This window comes from Talpa occidentalis, unplaced genomic scaffold (assembly GCF_014898055.3).
Source record: "Talpa occidentalis isolate TD23 unplaced genomic scaffold, MPIMG_talOcc4v2.1 talOcc4.5, whole genome shotgun sequence".
NCBI lineage: Eukaryota > Metazoa > Chordata > Mammalia > Eulipotyphla > Talpidae > Talpa > Talpa occidentalis.
In genome coordinates, this window is record NW_023604861.1 from 126,262,781 (window position 1) to 126,286,121 (window position 23,341).

The window sequence follows — 23,341 nt, forward strand, 5'->3', positions numbered from 1 at the left end:
GGATGCATGATTTTTACTTTATAAAACTTAAGTAGTTAGAAACTAAGTGAAATTACTATGTAAATATTATGTATGCTCTTTTTGTTCTTGCGGTTTATAATAATTGTTTAGTCATAATTCTAGACACTAAATCTACATTTCGTTTTCATTAAAATCATTTGATTTAGCATTGGCTTATGTGTATTTTGCAGATCAGTAATGGGAATATTTAAGAATTGAAGTGTTATAAGCTAACATTTGCTTTATAATTATATGATTGAAAATTTATGTTACTATTTTGGCCAATTTAGAGAGACTTTTGGTAAATCCTCTAAGAGAATGATACTTATTTAAATCATGCCAGAACAGGTTGAAATTCCTAGGTTGAATCCTTTTCTGAATTGGCTTTTTATCTGTGTTGACATAGCAGTTTAGACATAATTCTGTTAGAGCAGTTCTCATGTTACCTTGTATAGTTATCTAACTTTGCTTGTGAGATTTTGTTATAGAGCAACCCCGATATTAAACGGGTTCCTGGCTGTGGGTCCTCACCCGCGCGCTTTAAAGGGACTTATGAATACTCTACTACAGACACACGCAAAAGGGTTAATAAAAGGTTTATTTACAAGAGAAAAAGAAATAAGGAAAATGTACAACTCAGGGAGAAAATAGGGAAATAAAGTCTTTAATGCGTCCTACCCGATCCGACGACCTGGAAACCCCAAAGTCACTCTCAGAGCTAGACGGACGCCGCGAGCTGGCCGAGGGCCCCAAAATGGAGAGAGCCCCCAAAGCCCACGTGTCTGCCTTTTGTATCCACCTGGCTGCTTAACCCCACCCTCAGGTCCCAGCCACCTTCCCTTTGGTGGGGATGGGATTTGGAGTTCCCAGTGTCTTTGGCTTTGACCTGGGGTGGGGGTGGAGTCCACAAAGCCTGTATGGAATTTGCTTTGGGACTGCCTTTTCCCCCTAACAATTTGAGAGTAGGAACCACATCCATGTGTTTGGACATGACATGCTTGGCTTCTGGTTAGAGATTGATAAATCTTTTAAATGCCAGTTAAATTTGCATTCCACTAAGTCCATTTACAAGAATCTATTCACTTTTGAGTCCATTTATGGAGGGAAAGTTAATTCATGCCATGAAAACATGTTCAAATTTTAATTAAAATTAAAACTAGGTAAGAAAAAAAAATGTGTTGTGGGGGCTTATATTTGATTAGGTTCCTTAGGTACAAACAATAGGAACTAACTGTGAATAACTTAAGCAAAATGGGATTTATTTGAAGAATGTGGGACTGCTCCCAGACTCAAAGGAAAGAAACAGAGTCTGAAATGAAGAGAATGGAGGCAACTTCAGAGATCAGGTAGCTAGAACTAATGGATCAAGTCTGTCCGGGTGGAATGAATTCGTGCATGTCTACTATGTTCAAGGTTAACATTTAGGGAAGGGTGAGCCTGGCTGGTCCAGCACTCTGTTGGTAAGACATCTTGACTGATGGTCCTACCAAGGACTTTCCAGTGGGGTAGGGTATAGTTTTCCAGAGCGAAATTGCACATTCTTTCCAGAAGAAGAGAGAATGCATTTTGGTCAGGCAGAAACAACAGATGTCCACTATATTCAATGTAGAAAATTAGAGGGTTACAAAATCATAAGCCACAAATAGTTATTAGAAATAACCCTAATACAGATCTTCCCAATGGTAATGTTGTATAACACCATAGTACAGTATTACAACTAAAATATTGTTTTTGATGCAGCCTATCTGGTTTTATTTACTCATGTGTGTGCCCATGTATATTCACATGCTTATTTACATGTGCATTTGGCCCTCTGCTGTCTTAGCACATAAATAGATTCAGGGATCCACCACCATTTAGAATACAGAACAGTTTTTTCAACAAGAGAAAACCTTGAGTTGCTGTTTCATAGCCATGTACCTATCACCCCACCTCACTCCTGGCAACACTTATTTGTTCCACATTTTCTGTAATTTTGTTATTTCCAGAGTTTGCTACTGGAATCATATACATAGTATGTGATCATTTGAAAGTGGGCTTGTCTTTTTTAATACAATTTTCTGTGTACTTACCCAAGTTATATGTATTAATATTTCATTCACATTCATTGCTGAGTAGTATTCCATTACATGGATGTAACACAGTTTATTTAAGCATTCACTCATTGAAGGACATGTGGATTGTTTCTGTCTTTTGGCTATTACAAATATATTTGAAAATTTTTGTGCGCACTTTTGTGTGGGCATAGATTTTCCTTTCTCTGTGATAAATGCCCAGAAGTACAATTGCTGAATTGTGTGGTAAGTGTATGTTTAGTTTGAAAGAAATATTCATACTATTTTACAGTGATTTTACATTCCTATCAGCAGTATATGTGATCCATTTTCTCAGATTTTGAAATGAATTTCTTATAAATAGTTTATGGTTGAGCTGTATTCTTAAGAAAAAAATAACTGGTCTGTCAATCTCTTTATTTCTGTGTTTACACAATTTAATTTTAAGGTAATTATTGATATAATTAGTTTATGCCTGCCATCTTATTATTTGTTTTGTTTGTTTCCTCTATTTCTCTTTTCTTGTCTTATTTTTTAAGAGTTCCATACTCTGTTTACTTACAGTGCATTTCTTTATTCTCTGTAAGTTTCTTGATGTTTCTTCTGGGCATTAAAGTATATACATGTGATTTATCACTGTCTATTGTTACCAACATTTTACCACTTAGAAGTATGGAAATTTTATTATTGAAGTTTATTATTAAATATTTAAATTTCATTATTTTGAGTGTCAGATAGTACTATAATTTTTGTTCTAATCATCAAATATGAGTTAAAAAATTCATGAGAAGGATAGCCTAGTATATGTGCCCCTATTCCTGCTCTTGGTGCTGTTTTCCTTCCTGATGCTACAGTATTTATGCTCTTATCATTTCATTTCTGTTTGAAGAACCTCCTTTTGTCATTCTTTAAGAATATGTCAGCACATTGCTATAGTTTAGTTTTATTTGTTTTTTAAAGATTTATTTATGCATACAAGAACTGGGATACAGGCCAGAGATGCGGGGGACTGAGAGGATTCACTCGGGACAGGGTGGGGAACAGAGAAGGTGGATTGACTGAAATACACTGCTGAGGGGAGCAGCAGGCGAGACAGGAGAGGTCTGCTGCATCATGTGTGTAGCTTCCTGGCCAGGGATCGAACTCATGCTGCAGATCACTTCATAGGTTGTGTCTTAACCCTTTGCACCACCAGGGAGGCCCATCTCTGCAACTTCTTGATCATGGTCACGAAAAATTAGCAGCTGCATTGTCTCAATATAGGTAATCTTTTGAGGTGTTCTTGCCTTAGCTGCTTCAGGTATCTGAAGCACATTACCCCATATTATATTTACTTGGTTTTACATTGGTGTTTATTTTGTCAGTTATAAAGTTTTATCACTCATACAGCAATACTTATTCCTTATTTTTATTTAATTACATTGTTCTGGCTTTACTTTCCTTGAAGAAATACTCTTCACACCATGGACAGTATAACCTATTTTGCTTTTCTACCATTGCTTTATTATTCATAAAAATAAATTCTTCCAGGCTATGCTGACTTTTTGTATTTTCCTGAAATGAAATCTAAATTTCTGTTTTAAATAGTAACAGTGTTCAGTATATCTTGTGGGTTTTTCAAGATTTATTTCCTTCAAAGTAAAATCATACAAAAAATAGCAAGGAAAATATGGTTGTGTCTGCATCTCTCTTACCACATCTTTTTCCCCAGATGTGCCATTTACTTTCATTTTATGAGTTTCATTTTATAGAGTTTTTTGGTTTTGTTTTGTCTAGGGCTTTTTGCTTATTTTGTTTTGTCTTTTGTTTCTGATGCTAAACCCTAGACCAGATTAAATGTTTCTTTTTCTCTGACTTAAAACACTCGCTGTGGGGGCCTCTCCGGTGGCGCAGCGGTTGAGCGCTGGGTTGCGAAGCTGCCCACAGCCTCTGCGGTGCCGGCTCGATCCCCAGCTGCTCCCTGGCCACCAGAGGAGGGTCCCGCATGGCGCGCAGACCTCTCCTGCCGCCCGCTGCTGCCCTCAGCAGTGTACTTTGGTCCTTCTGCCTGCTCTGCTCCCTGCTCTGGCTCTGGTGAATTCTCTCACCCTCCCGCGCTTCTGACTGTAACCAGTGCTTGTATAAACAAAACAAACAAACAAATAAATAAATAAAAACATGCCTCTATTTTAAAAAAAAAACAAAAAAAAAAAAACACTCGCTGTGTACAGGCCTACCATTTTTCTTCTGTAACTCCAAAATCTTTCATAGAGTTGGCACCGAAAGTCAACATCAGAGACACCACTTCTCTTGAATGGATGTGAAATGATATTCAGGCTCTTTATCCAATTTAGCATGACTGTTCTTGTTTCATTGTTTGATTATGGATGTTGTTCCTAATCCCTCTTGTGGTGTTAACATGATAATGGCAGGGCATGTTGCCTTTCTGAAATCAAAGCGCCTTTGCCTGAAACATTTGACAGTAGATGTTTTAGGTCTGATATTGTAAATGTGTGTCTATATTAATAGCATGAGCACAGGGTAATGTGGACATCTGTTCACTTGTCTATCATTCCTATAAGATGCTTTTTTTCTTTATATCCACAGACTAGTTTATTAGCCTAACCAGAGCAAGTGCTTACTATTGCAGTTGAATACCAAACTTTTACTGTAGATTATTCACCTATCTATGATAGATTAACATGGACTTTTAATAGATTATAATGTGTTTTTTTAAAGATTTATTTTTTATTTATACAATAGCTGGGGTAGAGCCAGAAGTGCGGTAGGGTGAGAGGATTCACCAGAGACTGAGTGGGGAGCAGAACAGGCAGACGGACCTAAAGCACTGCTGAGGGGAACAGCGGGCGTGACAGGAGAGGTCTGCCACGCCATGTGGGAATCTCCCTGGCCGGATGGGAATCGAACCTGCGCTGCAGAGGCTGCGGACACCTTCACAGCACTGCGCTCAACCCGCTGCGCCACCGGGGAGGCCTCTAACATGTTCTTTTTAAAACAATCTCTTTCCTTATGTTCTATTTTCTTATTGGAATATCGGCCTTACTATTTACTTACTATGTGGTCTCGAACAACTTCTTTAACACTTACTATATGATGGCGTCATAATTTTGCTGTCCTGAAAGGATTGTTATGGGAGGTAAACAGAATGTTTCCTGGAACATAACATTACTTTAGCTGTTAATGTTGCTGTTCATATCCTGTTGGTTACTTTACTAATATATGGTCAAATGTTCCCATCTTACTAGATTTTGAGGTCATTTCAGTGCTATGATGCTTTAAATAATGTGATCATATTTACACTTATATGGTATTGTTTTTGTGGGATAGATTGTTGATGGTTGAGTGGTTGCTAATATTTTTAAATTTTAAATTTAACCGATACTTCCACAGTACTTCCTAAAGCAGAATTGAGAAATGAAGGGAAAGGTGGTAGTTTTCAGTCCTGCCAGCAGTCTAATTATGCTGATTTGCCTATAACCTTACCAGCAATGAATTTTACCAATTTGTTTTTTATTTAATTTGAAAACAAGTGTAGACTCACAGGACATTGGAGAAATGGCCCCATGTGTACGTAGCCAGCTTCCTCTAGTGCTGGCATCTTTTTTTTCCTTTCTTTTCTTTTCTTTTTTTTTTTTTTTTTTTTTGTGGGACCCTCATCGGTGGCCGGGATTGAACTGGTGCTGGAGAGGCTGCGGGCAGCCTCGCAACCCAGTGCTCAACCGCTGCGCCACCAGGGGAGGCCCCAGTGCTGGCATCTTATATAAATGTAGCAGAAGATCAAAATCACAGAATTCACATAAGTACAATTCTGCTAAGAATTGAATTTATTTGATTACTCCCAATCTGACCAATGGTATCTCAGTTTGCTTTTTTGAACACTGTTAAGTGTGAGCTTCTTTTCATGTGTTTTACTGACATTTTGTTTGCATGTTTGATGATCATTTGTTCATATCATTCATTTGTTCTAATGAATAGTGTTTTCCTAAAAGAAGCTTTCAGTACTATTAATGTTATACTTATTGTATGTTTTGCAGTTACTTTTTCTAGCTTTCTATAGTTTCTGTAGTTTTGCTGCTCATTTATTTCCTGTATAGAAATTTTAATTTTTATTTAGCAAATATTCCTCTTTTGTGGTTTTTGGGTTTTCTCTCTTATGTAGACAGTTTTCTCTGTCCTGTAGGTTACACTGTTTTCCTTTAATCCTTTTTATTTATTTTGCCATTTAATCTATTTGGAATATGATTTTTATATAGAATATAAGAATTATTTTTCCCAGATATATAACATATGAAGCCAGAACTGCTTATTAAATAAACTTAGGATTCTTTCAGTTGCTTCTGACTTAACAAAATTCCAAATATGGGACTGGCTTAAAGATGCTTAAAAATGCCTCTTATTTCTATAGTCTGTAAGATGTGCTCATGTAAAATGAGTATTGACCACTTATTTTACCCGAAGTCAGTGCTTAGAATAATCAGACTGAAAGTAATCATTGTATGTTTTTTATTTGCAGTGGGACTTCCCCTCTTGCATGCCTCAACGCAATGCTGCACACAAATTCCAGAGGGGAAGAAGGCATCTTCTATAAGGTTCCAGGTAGAATGGGAGTATATACTTTAAAGGTAAATATTTTTGTTAAAAAGTCATTTAAAAAGTAGAAACAGTATAAAAAGTATTTTAGGGGGCCTCCCCGGTGGCGCCGTAGTTGAGTGCTGGGCTCCAAAGCTGCCCGCAGCCTCTGTAGTACCGGTTTGACCCCCGGCCACCGGCGAGGGTCCCCCATGGCGCGCAGAACTGTCCTGCCGCCTACTGCTCCCCTCAGCAGTGTACTTTGGTCCTTCTGCCTATTCTGCTCCCTGCTCTGGCTCTGGTGAATTCTCTCATCCTCCCGCGCTTCTGACTATACCCAGTGCTTGTATAAATAAATAAATCTTTTTTTAAAAAAAGTATTTTAGATCAAATTCTGTTTTTGAAGAGCTTATTTTCAGGAAAAGGTAATATTTTCAACCCTGTACACAATACATTTTCAAAAAACTAATTGTGTAGGTGGATGAGAGAAGTAACTTTATTATTCTTTATGATACTATCTGAAAAAAAGGATGAAATGAAAATGACTTCCTGTGACTTTTGAAAGGACCTCCTAACATTTGAATATTTTGTGTTACCATGGAGCACACTGCCTTGAGGCTTTATATTACTTTCTCACTTTTAATTCTCCATTACAACTTAGGGCTATGGTTATTTCTTTTTTATAATGGAAAAGCCAAAGTTCAGAAAATAGGATTTTCCTGCCAGATAGTATTAGAACCAGAATTTAAACATATATCTGACTGAAATCAATAACAAATTTGCTTATCTCTAATTCTTAAGCTGAGAAAGGATCTTAACTTATTAATGTCCTTTCATTTTGAAGCAGGACAATCAACTTGAATGAACTTGAGTAAAACAAAGAATTTATTAGTTCATCTATCTGAAAATTCTAGGGCAACTTGGTGTGGATCCAGGAGTTCAAATGATAGCATTAGGAATTGGACTTGCTGCTTTCCTTTGGCTTCATTCTCAGGCAGATTCTCTTCTCATTATACATAACTGTACTCCATGAACTGTTAAGTCTGGATAGAAACTGTTTAGTCAGGAACTAAAAGCAGGACCCCTTCAGTTAGTTCTGATTTTAATGATGTTTTAGCTGTCATGGCCCCTCCATTTTGTGATTTAACGTTTATTAAATGCCAACTCAGTGCTAGATATTGTGAGACTATAAAGAAAGTAACAATCCCCCAGTTCACATTCTAAGTATTGTCTTACAAAATATTGTAGTTATATAGAGAAATAAAGATTAATTTCGAATAGAGTGATCTAGGATGTTTTTGTTTTAAACTTTTAAGATTTATTTAAACTTTGGTGGATAAGTTAAGGAAGGAAGGGCCTTCCAGGACAAGACACAGTTGGAAGGATTGAGAATAGATTTGGAAGTAAATTTGGAGTGACTAGATCATAATCAGTATGGACTACTGTGGTAAGCAACCAGGGATGGAAAGAGAGAGAGAGAGAGAGAGAGAGAGAGAGAGAGAGAGTGTGTGTGTGTGTGTACACACACCACATCAAATCTATGTTTAGAAACATAATTCAAGTAGAATAGATTCCAAGGGTAATGAAGGAAAGCTTATTAAAAGGTTTTGATTGTTTAGAAGAGATCATCAGGGCCTGACTGAGAGGGTGGGTGGCAAAAGAGATGGGAACAAGAATTACTAAAGAGGTAAAATATATATCATTTAGGGCCTCCCCGGTGGCGCAGCGGTTGAGCGCTGGGTTGCGAAGCTGCCCGTGGGCTCTGCGGCGCCGGTTCGATCCCCGGCTGCTTCCCGGCCACCGGCGGAGGATCCCACATGGCGCGCAGACCTCTCCTGCCGCCCGCTGCTCCCCTCAGCAGTGTACTTCGGTCCTTCTGCCTGCTTTGCTCCCCGCTCTGGCTCTGGTGAATTCTCTCACCCTCCCGCGCTTCTGACTGTACCCAGTGCATGTATAAACAAAACAAACAAACAAACAAAATAAATAAATAAAACATGCCTCTATAAAAAAAAAATAAAAATATATATATCATTTAGTGTAGGTAAATGAAGGGAGAGAAAGATTTAGGACATAAACAGTTGATCCTGGAGGGATTACAAGTTAAAAAAAAAAAAAGAAGATAGTTGTATTTAAAATACTTGAAACTATGCATCAGGAATTTCACTGGCAACTAATTGTATAAAGGATATAGTTTGCCTGGCATGTGAAGGGAAGAATAGAAAAATATGGGGTATGTGTTTTAAGAAATTGTATAACAGAGCCTCCCTGGTGGTGCAAGAGGTTAAGACGCAGCACTATGAAGCTATCTGCATCCACTGTAGCACGAGTTCGATCCCTGGCCAGGGAGCTGACCCACATGGCGCAGCAGACCTCTCCTGTCTCGCCCACTGCTCCCCTCAGCAGTGTATTTCAGTCAGTCTGCCTGTTCTGCTCCCTACTCTGTCTTTGGTGAATTCTCTCACCCCTCCCACCTCTGGCCTATACCCTAGTTCTTGTATGTATAAATAAATTTTTTTTTTTTAAAAAAAAGGGAAGTGTGTTACATAAGAAATGGCTCAGAAAAATGATCTCTCATGAACATAATGAAAAGTAAATGATGTATTGAGAAAAGAACTGCTCATAGTTTTATAAATGTACGTTTATATGTATATATTTCTGTTTATTACGTAAATGCACAGTAGCTAGTATTTTATTCAAAGCACTTTACATTTATTAACTCACTTAATTTCAGAGTCCTCTTTTAAGGTAGGTACTGTGACAATAGAACCTATCTTATAGACAGAAAAATGAGATAAGAGAGGTTAAGGCATTAGTCAAGACTTCACAGTTAGAAGATGAAGCCAGAAAGTCTTAATTTCCTCACTCTTGATATTGCAACTACCTACATATGCTTGTCGACATAGGCAGTACTTGCTGATCAGCATTTTCATAATATAGTGTAGAAGCCGAAGAGATGCATCTAATTTAAAAAAAAATTAAATTTGCAATACATAGTGGTACACGCCAGGATGAAAAAGGTATATACATTATACAATGTTGTTATTATATAATGTTTTTCATCCTGAACATTCCATCACTTAGCTGGACTTACATATACCCAGTTTTCTTCTAATTTAAGCCTCCATATGTGCCTGCATGATTATCATTTATAATTTTTATCTTTTAATGTAGCTAAAATTATTAGCTAATTTTGCTGGAAAAAGAGGGACATGACAGGAATTTAGAAAATATGCTTGTTCTGCTGCTGAATCCTTTGATACTGAAAATTAGTATAACTACGTTGCAAAAATGTATATCAGAAGTTTAATTCCTATCTTGCTGAAATGGTAATGATTAATCCTAATTGGATGCCTACATTTTCAGAAAGATGTACCAGATGGGGTGAAAGAGCTATCAGAAGGTTCAGAAGAAAGCAGTGATGGTCAGTCAGATTCCCAGAGTTCCGAGAACAGCAGCAGCAGCAGTGATGGTGGCAGCAACAAGGAAGGAAAAAAGAACAGGTGGAAGAGGAAAGGTAAATATACCCGATCCCTCAATAAAGTGCTGGATGCTGTAGGATAAATGCCTGCATTAGCACTACCTCTTTCTGTAGTGTCAGTTAGTCTCTTTCCCTTACTCTTCGAATCAGTACTGCCCAATAGTTTCTTGTATTGATGGGAGTGTTCTGTATTTGTGCCATCCAGTCCAATGCAGTATAGCCACTTAGCAACATGTATCTTTTGAACACTTGAAAATATGGCAAGTATGGCTGAGAAACTGAATTTTAATATTAATTTAAATAGCCACATGTGACTAGTGACCTCCACATTGAACACAGCTCTAGGTTTTACCTGGATTTATTTTCAGCTTTTGGCTGCCTATAGCTTTTACTTTTTAATGTTCTTATTTCATTTGTCTCTCTAACACTCTTTTCTAAAATTTGGGTACTTAGTACTCTAAAAACTCCTCCTTACTAGGGAAAGAATGCTTCTCATTTCTATTAGCAAGGACTGAATTTTTTAGTCCATGGTCTTTGATTGCATGCCCTGGTGTTATGTTCTTGTTGCCACAGCTTCCCTGGGACTTATTTTTCCATTTAAGGATATACTTTATTACTTGTTCTTAGCTAATTATCTGTAGCTTCTTATCAGAGTGTTCTTGAAGAGAGCAAATCTTTGTTACCTTAATATTTATAAATTAAGCTGTCCATAACGTGACCGATTTTAAGGCAACTCATATTGGGTCCTTTTTTAGGTCTGATGCAATGATATACCAGAACAAAATAGCTAAGAGTTTCCTTAGCTTGGATAGCCTCTTAGATTTGAGTTATAGGTGAGCTATCTTTTGATCTAGAGACTAGGGTTTTATTTGTTGGACTCATTAATTTTGATTGCTTCAGAATTATTAATATAGAACTATGTCAGAAAAATAGTCTATTTCATTATCATCACTGTTGTTAATATGTGTTCAGTTCCTGGGTAGAATTGAGATAATTGATGACATCATCTGTGTTCTGTGGTATAGGTACTACATGTATAATTTGGGCAAATCTTGTAACCAGAGGGTTTTAGCTTTAAGAGCACATGCACTTGGAGAGCAACCTCAATTGTTAGGGACAAATGTAATAAAGACAGGACAAAGCTGGGATCTCTGTTCTTGTTATGTAATGATATATAGAGTAATCCTATTAGTAGTGAAAGGACATAGGGACCAGGGCCTTGCGTTCCTCAGATTTGCAAAGGACCTGTATTTGGAAGGACGGAACCAAATTGTTAGGTGCCATCTTTCTTCTGTTTCTCCAGATTAAATTTTTCTTTTTAACTTTGGAAATTGTTGCTTTAAGAACCAAGAATCTAGGAACCAAGCCAAGTCATTAGGCAAGGGAAACAGCAGATGCAGATTTTTCTGGAGGTGACTGGAAACAGGGGGTCAGTATTAAAGGAGGCCAGATTTGTAAACTGGGAACAAGTTCATGGTCTTGGATATATTTACTTTTTATTAGCCACATGCTGCAGTAGCTCTTTTAGTAGCAGCTATTGCCTGGTGGCTAAAAGTGCTCTCTAAGAATTTTAGGTAAATGTATTGTGGTTTAGGAGGATCTAAGAAATAACAAGAGAGCCAGTTGTCCATAGCATAATAGTTAGATTAAGATACCATGACCTTGCCCTACATGCATTACAATAATTTAAGACAATAGTAGCAAAATAATAGCAAATTCAAAATTGTGATCCAGATAAATTGTTTTTGAACTGCCTTTTGATTTATTTTTCTACTAGAAATTGTCTTAATATTGAAAGACTTTCCTCAACTTACATTAACTTGTCCTATTAAGATCTCTGATTGTAGGTATTTTATTAAACTGAAAATAGAATGGGCTATATGTGGTGTTTAGAAGGTGGAGATGAGAGGCGCATGTGATGTGATGGCCTATGCAATTCACATTTACTCTGGCAACTCTGATAGTTTCAAGAAGTGGATAAATGCTGGCCTGGCAATAATGAAGAATCTAATTTTTCATAGAATGTGCCTCTCTGACTCATGGGTCATACAAATATTATGTAGTACAGATATCATGTAAATTTTTAGGTGTATATTCTTTATGAATGTTTTGTACAAAATAAAGTTGGAAAATTCATAGTTAGCAGTGACAGCAGTAGCACACAACAAAGCAGCTTTAAATCAGTTGCAGTTATTAATAAAGGTAAAGCAGTGTGTCTGTTCCTTTTTGTTAGGGCTTTTATTCTCAATCTGACACCCCTTTATTTCAAATGCATTGTAAGACAGGAAGAACAAGAGATAGTATCAAAACCCACTTCCTTTTATGTACAAAAATAAAGAGCTCTGACAGCAAAACTGATACTTCTAGTTGAAAATCGATAGAAACTCTCTTGAAATAGGTATACCTTTCGGTCAAATAGGAACAGAGTACAGAACTGTAAAATTAAGCCCAATATTAAAACTGTTTTGTTGATTTCCCTGTAAAGTGGAAGTAGTTAGAAGTTTATAGTCCGAGTCCTAATTTTAAGACAGGAAACAATGTTCAGAGAAGAACTTTATGGAATTCCAAGCCAAGGTAAGGTGGAATAACTCCAGAAAAATGAGTAATAAAGTCTACTATTTCATTGTTTTTTGTTTGTTTTGCTGGTTTTTAGTAGGATCATAGTTCAGTGGCATCTCTGTTTACCCATTCTCCCTGCCCCCAATAAAATATAAATAGTGCAGCATGAAGCATCTGTAGCAGTACTGTTTTTATCTTCTGATAGAGAAAAGTTATGCTAGATATTGGTCTGCTTTTAAAGTGTCTTTTTTTTTTTTTTTTTTTTTTATAGAGGCATGCTTTATTTATTTGTTTGCTGGTTTGTTTGTTTGTTTTGTTTATACATGCACTGGGTACAGTCAGAAGCGCGGGAGGGTGAGAGAATTCACCAGAGCCAGAGCCGGGAGCAGAGCAGGCAGAAGGACCGAAGTACACTGCTGAGGGGAGCAGCGGGCGGCAGGAGAGGTCTGCACGCCATGTGGGACCCTCCTCTGGTGGCCGGGGAGCAGCCGAGGATCGAACCGGCGCCGCAGAGGCCGCGGGCAGCTTCGCAACCCAGCGCTCAACCGCTGCGCCACCGGGGAGGCCCCATTTTAAAGTGTCTTAAAACTAATTATGTAAAATAACCTTCTCACCAGTAAGGAAGTACTAGTTATTTCCAGGAGCATAAACTAATGTTAGTTTTAATGCTTTTTCAGAACTAGTTTAAATCAGGAATTTGATACATACTGTGCTTATAGTTATTTAAAATACCATAGACTTGCCTGCCCTCTGCAGTTCTTATACATATGTTAAGATACTGAATGGGGATGATTATATATATAAATGTCTCCTTAAAAATGTATTCTGGGGAGAAAAACTCCTTGGGTAAATTTAATGTGAGAGCAAGGTCTTTGGGGAGATGTTTTCTTCTCTGGGTTTGTTGGTGACTGAGTTGTCACGTCATGTATTAAAGACAACTATACAAAAGTAGGACTTGGATAGTTAGGGTTCCATGAAACAATGGAAGGTGTTGGGGTATGGCCTCTTCATCTTTGGTTAGGGAATTGCTTAAATATAATTAGTAGCCATAACTACTTGGTGTAGGAAGAAGGGACCTAGAATGAAACAATGTCTGTTACTTCTGGAAATGAAATTCCTCTGAAGAAAGACTATTGTGAGAATAAAATACTCCAAAAATTAAGTACTTTGGAAACTTCATTTGTTCTCATTTGTTCTCAGGCCTTCCACTATTAATCTTTCAACCATATATAGCTAAGGTTTGATACTGTTGTTGTTACTCCGTTATTTCTGATAGTCTCTTAATATTTGAGAGGGGCCCAGAAGAGAAAATAAAGTATCAAGTCTGATTATTTACTGAAACTTTGAGCTCAGATGCATCTAATATACTATTCCTTATCCCTTGACCTTTTATTATATAATACTTATCTGTTAAAATGGAAATTTCTCAATTGTATAAATTACCTGTAAAGTAGTACCTTCTAACCTTATGCTCAGTGAGTGGTACAGCCTGAAACTAAGTAAAATTGATTTTATGGGCCGCAAGTGCTAAAACTGGTTTTAAATATTTTTGTGAAAGTACTTAGTTTTAAACAAGTAATTGTTCTACTAGGCTGGGTTTTTTTCTGTTTTAAATCAAATGATGCATAACTGCTGATCTTTCGATCAGAACTTGTTAATTTTTAGTTATATCTGTATGTTTATAGGAAACATTTTTGTTTCTAATCTGCTACAAAATATGTTAAGTAGGCGTGATTTTAATCTATTGAGCAGTCCACATTGGAGGATCAGGTTGGTAGATCAGGTTATAATCTTAAGAAGTATTATTTAGGCCATTAATTTATTTACAAAGCCACATTGCTACATTCATTCTTTTTCCAGTATGTTCTGTTTGTCAGGTATCTGGGACATCTATTTGAATAATGTATGGGCCCCACACCCTTACAGTTCTCTCAGAATATTTGTAGGCATTGAAAAATGAGTAGTTAATTAGCAAATGACCGTAAATAACATGTGGCAGCATTATAGAAGGCAGTAGCTAACTTCACCTGAAGATAGGATACATCGCAGAAAGTGATGTGAAGGTGAAAATATGTAGAGGGTTTTCAGGAAGCCTTGGGAAAATAAGTTTGGCTGGATAAGGGTATTTGTGGAAAGAACCTGGGATCAGAATGTTAATCTTTAGTGCTGGTTGCTATCATTTATAGGTTATTAGTGTGCATGAAGTATCAATTGCTTGGGAAAATTAAGGTGTATGGTATGGATCAAATAATAGCAGTGCTGCTTACTCTCCCAAATGTGCAGAGCCACATACCAAGAGGAACAGGATTTATTTGTAGATCTTTCTCTGTTGGTTTTATCCTCTTTTTCATTTAGTATCTTGAGTTAATATGCTAGTTTCTTTGATTTATTTTCCTACTCTCTGGTGTTTGCATTAGTTCATTTTATTTCTTGGCACTGTTATGTAGGTTAACTGTTAGCGTAGAATTCATTTCCATTCTACTTTTGAAGATCATTTGTTGTGGATAATGTGTTTCCTTGATGCTCGTTGACATTAATTGGTGGCACTAGTTCTTTTGAAGTAAAACTGGTGATAGACAATTGTGAGGTACTATTTTTCTCTAAGTGCCACATTGTAAGGAAAGATTATAAACAGGATTGATGGTTAAAATGATTTTTTTCAAAGAGTTATTTATTTATGCATATAAGAACTGGGGCACAGGCCAGAAGTGTGGGGGCTGAGAGGATTCACTAGAGATAGAGTGGGGAACAGAACAGGCAGAATTGTTAGGGGGAAAGGATGTCCTGAGCTAATCCCATACAGGCTTTGTGGACTCCACCCCCACTCCAGACTAAAGCCATCAGGACATTGGGAAAGACAAATCCCGTCACCACCAAAGGGAGGGTGGCTGGGACCTGAGGGTGGAGTTGGGTAGCCAAGTTGGATATAAAAACACGTGGGCCTTGGGGCTCGCTCTCTCGCTCACCTCCTGGCTTCACGGCTCCTGGCTCTCGGCCAGCTCTCAGAGTGCCATTTTGGAATTCCTGATTGGTGGATCGGGTAGGACTCATTGAAAACTTTGTCTCCCACTTTTCTCCCTGAGCTGTACATTTCCTCATTTCCCCTTCCCTTGTAAATAAACCTTTATTAACCTTTTGCGTGTGCCTGCAGTAGAGCATTGATAAGTCCTTTTAAGTGCGCGGGTGATGACCCACAGTCACGCACCCCGTTTTGTATCGGGGTTGCTCTACAACAGTTTGACTGAAATACGCTGCTGAGGGGAGCAGCAGGTGAGGCAGGAGAGGTCTGCTGCACCATGTGGGTAGCTCCCTGGCCGGCCGGGGATTGAACGTGAGCTGCAGAGGCTGCGGACAGCTTCATAGAGCGGTGCTTAACCCCTTGCGCCAGCAGGGAGGCCTGCCTACTCTATCTTTGCTTTCTTGCCTGCCTCCTCCCTCCCCCCCTCTTTCTCCCCCTCCTCTCCCTCCCCCCTCTTTCTCCCCCTTCCCTCCCCTCCTCTCCTCTCTCCTCTCCTCCCCTCCCCTCCCCTCCTCTCCCCTCCCTTTCCTTTCTCCCCTCCCCTCTCTCTTTCTTAAGTTACAGTGTAATCGACATTCTGTTCTTTTATTGAAACTAATTGTATGTAAATCTCGGATAGTGTTTTAAATTTACACTAAGGAAATGTAAATCTCTTTTTTCATTTTCAGTTATTTTATTTTATTTTATTAAATTTAGTGCTAGTTTATGTCCCAAAGACCAGGTACTTGTGCCTTAAACAGATCAACCTGTGCTAATACCTAAGCCTGAAATTTTAAAAAAAAATGAAAAATGAAAAAAATAGAAAAATGATGTAATAATTATATAAAATAAAATAATTAAAAAAAAAAAAGAATGAGCCATCTAGAAGACTTCTGACAACTTAGGTCCCCTCGTCTCTTTCCCTCCTCACCTCCCTCTTAACCTCAGAGCCCTTGCGGTGGTTATTGATGTCCTCTGGCTTTTCAAAGTATTTTATGATGCTTACTGAGTCACCTGCTGTGTGAATATCCAGTATTTTTATCATTCCAACTTGTCTTACTGCACATAATTCTCTCAAATTCCCTATTTTGTTGAAAGTGCTGCATTTCATCTTTTCTTGTGGCTGAATAGTATTCCATAGTGTAGATGCCAGATTTTTAAGTATTGCTTTTCATTTAAATATTTCAAATATATAAACTTCAGTGAGTTGATGATAATACTTAAAAAACTAATTTCTGGAAAAAAAAAACAACTATTTTCTGAAGCTGAGCAAATTACCATAAACTGGGTGCCTTAAAATAATAGTCATCTAAAAAAAATAATAATAGTCATCTATTTCTCACCGTTCTGGAGGCCGTAAGTCTGAAATCAAGGTGTCAGCAAAGGTCATACTCCCTAAAAAGACTGTTCTTTGCTCTTTCTAGCTTCTGTTGGTTACTGACTTAGGTGCTTTGTGGCCACATTTTCCAGTCTCTGTCTCTGTCTCCATATTGCCTTCTCCTGTATGTGTTATCTTATTGTGTCCAAGGACTCTTGTCATGGGCTTTAGGACCAACTGGGGTTAATACAGGATGGCCTTTCCATCTCAAATATACTGAGGTCAAAATCTGGCCGGCTATGTCTTTTGGCTGGCTAATTGAATTTCCTGATATGTAGATTTTAGATACTATCATAATAGGCATATGAATGTGTATATTTAAAATATGTGTAGATTTACCATAGGATGCATTTTGCTATCAAGGCCTTTTTAGTTCAGCTATTATAACCCCCACCCTCTGCAGCATTTCAATCCCCAGCCAGCTAGAGAGCTAACCCACATGGTGCAGCAGACCTCTCCTGTCTCGCCCATTGCTCCCCTCAGCAGTGTATTTCAGTACATCTATCTGTTCTACTCCCCACTATGTCTCTGGTAAATGGTCTCACCCCCTGCACCTGTGGCCTGTACCCCAGCTCTTGTATGCATAAATAAATAAATCTTTAAAAAAAAAAAAAAAGAAAAGGCATTAGTAAATATGTACTCTTTGAGAGTTATCACTAATTATTATGGTTGCTATTTTTTAAAATTACTATTAAAGCACCAGAATTCACTAAGTTCTATATCTCTTATCAGTAATACATTGTTGAACTTTTTAAAACATCAAGATCTAATTGCTGGGGCCTCCCTGGTGGCGCAAGAGGTTAAGCATCGCACTATGAAGCAATCCGCAGCCTCTGCAGCACGAGTTCTATCCCTGGCAGGCCAGGGAGCAACTCACATGGCGCAGCAGACCTCTCCTGTCTCGCTTGCTGCTCCCCTCAGCAGTGTATTTCAGTCAATCTGCCTGTTCTGTTCCTCACTCTGTCTCTGGTGAATCCTCTCACCCCCCTTCCACCCCGCATCTCTGGCCTGTACCCCAGCTCTTGTGTGCATAAATTAATAAATATTAAAAAAAAAAAGATCTAATTGCTATTTATGATAAGAAGTGTAGGTTCGGGCCTCCCGGTGGCGCAGCAGTTGAGTGCTGGGTTGCGAACCTGCCTGCAGCCTCTGCAGCGCCGGTTCAATCCCCGGCTGCTCCCCGGCCACTGGAGGAGGGTCCCACATGGTGCACAGACCTCTTCTGCCGCCTGCTGCTCCCCTCGGCAGGGTACTTGAGTCTGCCTGCTCTGCTCCCCGCTCTGGCTCTGGTGAATTCTCTCACCCTCCCGTGCTTCTGACTGTACCCAGTGCTTGTATAAATAAATAAAAAAATCTTTAAAAAAAAACCCTACACTTCTTTTTATATATATATATATATATATATATATTTTACATCATTGTTCATTTTTGTACAATATTTGCTTTTTTTTTAAGATTTATTTTTATTTATACAAGCACTGGATACAGTCAGAAGTGTGGGAGGGTGAGAGAATTCACCGGAGCCAGAGTGGGGAACAGAATAGGCAGACCGACGAAATACACTGCTGAGGGGAGCAGCGGGCTCAGCAGGAGAGGTCTGCATACCATGTGGGACCCTCGCTGGCCGGCTGGCGCTGCACAGGCTGCGGGCAGCTTCACAGCCCAGCACTCAACCGCTGCGCCACCAGGGGAGGCCCTAAGAAGTGTAGGTTCTTGAAGGAAAAAGCCCTCATTTATATAAGACTAAGGTTCAGCTAAGCTCTAACAGACTCCATAACAGTCAGTGATGAAGTAGAGAGGTTACTTCCTGTGCAAACTTACATTGCTTCCATTAGAAATTTTAAAGCTTCCCTTCACTTTTGGGGAGCTTTTGGTAAATCTAAAACTATATAAGAGATGAAGGCTCTGGTAGAGTTTTTTGAGGTAGAATACCTATTCCCTTCATTTTCAAGATGGGGGAACTGGGACCTATTCTGTTAAACAGGACCTCTTCCTCATTACCACATTGTCATTAGATTACCCTAAGAGCATGTACACCATCCAGAGCGCTCTAGAATCTTTACTAAGTTTTTTCTAATTTAATGACTCATGGTTTATATTCTGCGTCCTGCTTCTTCAGTCAATTCTATTGGAAAATTTAAGAATGAATACTAACACCATCCCTTCCCCATCCTATCATCCTTCACTAGAGCTTTCTGAGGAAATAAACTGGAAAGGGAGGCTGTTTGCAGTAGAACTCCAAAAAAGAAGATCCTTCCCAAAAGTGTTTGGTCACAGTTCTTAATACAGGTAGCAGCATATGATTGGGGAAGGAATGGTGTTTGATGTCACCTCTGATAACAAATTTTTTTATTGTTACTTTTCCCCCTTTAGTATCGTCTAGATTGTCTCAGCCATCCTCTCCTCAGTCAGGCTGCCCATCACCCACCATTCCAGCAGGTAAAGTCATTTCTCCATCACAGAAGCACAGCAAGAAGGCACTAAAGCAGGTAATCATGCTAGTCTGTGTTTATCCAGAAGTATAATCTCTTAAATTAAAAATGTATGACTCTGGCAGTCATTGACTCTTTCTTGAAAAGGACATTATGAGATCCCTTTAAGGAGAAATTTCATACATTGTCCCAGTTTGGCTTTAATAATGCATACACCATTGGTAATACTCTTTTAGAAGCTCCTCAATTTGTTCCTGATTTGCTAGGAGATTTTTCTGTGTGTTTTAATCATAAATAGTTGTTGGATTTTTCAGTTTTGTTTTCTTCAGCATAGATTCAGATATAAGGTAACTTTTCTCTTTAAATTTACTGGTATACTGAATTCATAGCTAGATTTTTCTAATGCTGATTTATACTTAGCTCTCTAAAATAAATTCTACAGTAGCTCATATATATGTATAAAGTATGTTTAATTTTCTAAGATTTTAGCTTGGATTTGACTTTTTTAAAAAAAAAGATTTATTTATTTATACAAGAATCGGGGTACAGGCCAGATGCACGGGAGGGTGAGAGGATTCACCAGAGGCAGAGCGGGAAACAGAATAGGCAGACTGAGGAGATACACTGCTGAGGGGAGCAGCGGGTGAGAGAGGAGAGGTCTGCCGCGCCATGTGGGACCCTTGCCAGCCGGCCGGGATTGAACTGGTGCTGCAGAGGCTGCAGACAGCTTCACAGTGCTGCACTCAATTGCCTGCGCCACCAGGGGAGGCCTGGATTTCACTATTTATTGTACTGTTTGTACAATTTGAGAATTTATAATTTCTAGCATAAAATAAGTCGTATAGCTTTCTGTATTTTTCTGGATTTTGGAAAAGAATTAGGAAATTATTCTTTCCTTGAAAGTTCTGTAAATTTCAACTTTTAAAATTGCTTTAGGGGCCTTCCTGGTGGCTCCGGGGATTAAGCACCACACTATGAAGCAATTCGCAGCCTCTGCAGCGCTAGTTCAATCCCTGGCTGGCCAGGGAGCAACCCACATGGTGCAACAGACCTCTCCTGACTCGCCCACTGCTCCCCTCAGCAGTGTACTTCCGTCATTCTGCGTGTTCTGTTCCCCACTCTGTCTCTGGTGATTCTCTCACCCCCCACACTCTGGCCTGTACTTCAGCTCTAGTATGCATAAATAAATAAATCTTTTTAAAAAAATTGCTTTAGAAGCATCTTATGTCTGCTATTATTAGTATTGGATTTCCTGGTTTTTTTTTTTTTATTTTTAAAGATTTATTCATTTATTTATACAAGCACTGGGTACATTCAGAAGCGTGGGAGGGTGAGAGAATTCACCAGAGCCAGAGTGGGGAGCAGAGCAGGCAGAAGGACCGAAGTACACTGCTGAGGGGAGCAGCGGGCTCAGGAGAGGCTCAGGAGAGGTCTGCGCGCCATGCGGGACCCTCCTCCGGTGGCCGGGGAGCAGCCTTGGATCCAACCGGCACTGCAGAGGCTGCGGGCAGCTTCGCAACCCAGCGCTCAACCGCTGTGCCTTTGGGGAGGCCCTCCCTGGGTTTTTTTGAGTCAATTTTGGAAATTCATCTTTCTTATAAAATGGCCTATTTCACCTAATTTTTTCAAATATTGGTATAAAGATGTACAGAGTATTTTTTTGTATCTCTTTTGTTCCTCAGTGTTGTTAACTTATAGTATCTTTTTCTCCCAACAATACTTTGTGGTAGTTTTATCTATTTTGTTGGGCTTTTTTTTTTTTTTTTAAAGATTGATTCATTTATGCATACAAGAACTGGGGTATAGGCCAGAGGTGCAGGGTGGGTGGGTGAAAGGATTCACCAGAGAGAGTGGGGAGCAGAACAGGCAGATCTACTGATATACACTGCTGAGGGGAGCAGTAGGCAAGACAGGACCATGTGAGCCAGCTCCCTGGCCAGGGATCTAATTCATGTCATGGTCACTGGCGATAGCTTGATATGCAAGTGATTAATAAATGTAAGCTCATTAGTATTTATGGAAACATTAACAGGCTGCTTTTATTCTCATATTAGTAAAAATTAAAGAGTTTAATTATACTATCAAGCTTTGGCAAGTGTAGAAAATAACAAAGTTTACTGGTGGAATATAAATTATTATGGTTAGTTTAGAGAGATTTTGTAATCAAAAAATAAGAATTGGCGATCAAAACTGGTGGTCAGAAAGAGATGTTTAACTTTATGTTTTAATTAAATGTTAAAAATGTGTTCATATATTACCTGTATAATTAAATTTTTTAATAATCATGTTGTTTTTAAAGTATTTAAATCAAAAGTGCTTTTATTTAAAGGTGCCCAGTAATTTAGTAAGCGTAATAACTACCTGCCTGCCTGGATATGCTTTGGCATCTGTATTGATGTTTGTTAGAAAAATTTTTTTTTTAACATTTGGATTTATTTATTTTTATTTTATATATATTTTACATCATTTTTCATATTTGCACAATGTATGCATTTTTGTCATGGTTATAGTCCCCATACAATTCCCACCCCCCTTGTTTTCATCCTACTCCTTCCCCCCGGCCCTGTATTATGTCTCTGGTTTATAGTTAGTTGCTTGTTGATTTTGAGTTTTACTTTATTGTAATTAGTTTTTTTCCTGGTACCTTATTTAAGTTTTCTAAATTCCTGCTATGAGTGAGACCATCCGGTATTTTTCTTTTTCTTTCTGGCTTATTTTGCTGAGCATGATCCCTTCCAGTTCCATCCATGTTGCTGTTAGAAAATTTTAAGAAGTACAAGATACTGTTTTCTACAGAGGGGAAAAAAGAACGTATTTTCATAAACCTACTTAGCTAATTCATAAACTTTATGCTCCTGTATGATCCCAGGAATAAAATGTACTTTCTTTTGGGATATAAGTATGGGAAATTTTATAATTTGTATTGTTGGTATGTAAAGTAAGGCCTTGCCTGCAGTGTATGCTTTTCATAACATTAGGTGAGAAAAATTGCTTTAGTGTAATTTGTTTTTTACCACAAATAAGATTTTTCACTTTGATTTTTAATTTTAAAATGGAAGTAGGAGCAGTTTGTAAGATACTGAGGAAGGAAAAAACTGAGTACTGTTCTTGAATAAAGAAGTTATAAATTATTCTGTTCCTGACATTCCTTAATTTATGTAACAGTAGGAGCAAATGGGATTAAATGTTTATTAAATTTTACATTAACCTAGAATTACCTGGATACTGTTAGTAGCAAGGAATGAATACTAGTGACTGCTATTCAGGAAGTCTGTGAATATTTTCTGGACTGATTTTGAAGAATGAGAGATAAGATATAAGCAATGATGAAACAACATTTTTTTTTTCATACACATTGTGTTTCTCCTTCAGTTACCATAAATGTAGGCAAGTGTAAGCCAGATAACTGACTCTGTTATTACTAGCCATTAATAGCTTAGATTAAGGCACAGTTGTTGCCTCTGTGCATATATAATTGTATAGCCAGGGCTTCCCTGGTGGTGCAGTGGTTGAGTGCTGGGTTTCGAAGCTGCCCGCAGCCTCTGCAGCACCGGTTCGATCCCCGGCCACCGGAGGAGGATCCCACTTGGAGCGCAGACCTCTCCTGCCGCCCGCTGCTCCCCTCGGCTGTGAACTTCATTACTCTGCCTGCTCTGCTTCCCGCTCTAGCTCTGTTGAATTTCTCACCGTCCCACGCTTCTGACTGTACCCAGTGCTTATATAAATAAATAAATAAATAAATCTTTAAAAAAAAAAAAAAAAAAGTATAGCCAGAGACACGTGGGAATGTTAAACACAGGGAAACTATATTGTGAAGAGGGAATGGGAAATAATTAGTTACTCCATACTTTCTGTATGATGGTTTTGAAGGTT

General features: G+C 38.4%; 1 protein-coding gene across 2 annotated transcripts in view; it reads left to right on the forward strand.

The window, feature by feature from the left end:
* The window catches only part of ASXL2 (ASXL transcriptional regulator 2), an 88,641-nt gene that overhangs the window by 34,574 nt on the left and 30,726 nt on the right, over positions 1-23,341 (forward strand). Inside the window, exons 4-6 of one of the 2 annotated variants that reach the window (XM_037528396.2) lie at positions 6,568-6,676; positions 9,987-10,137; positions 19,410-19,525. In XM_037528396.2, coding sequence (XP_037384293.1) covers positions 6,568-6,676; positions 9,987-10,137; positions 19,410-19,525 — 376 coding nt within the window. Of the gene's footprint in view, positions 1-6,567; positions 6,677-9,986; positions 10,138-19,282; positions 19,326-19,409; positions 19,526-23,341 lie in introns of those variants that run through there. The other variant, XM_054701267.1, reaches the window with a different exon arrangement.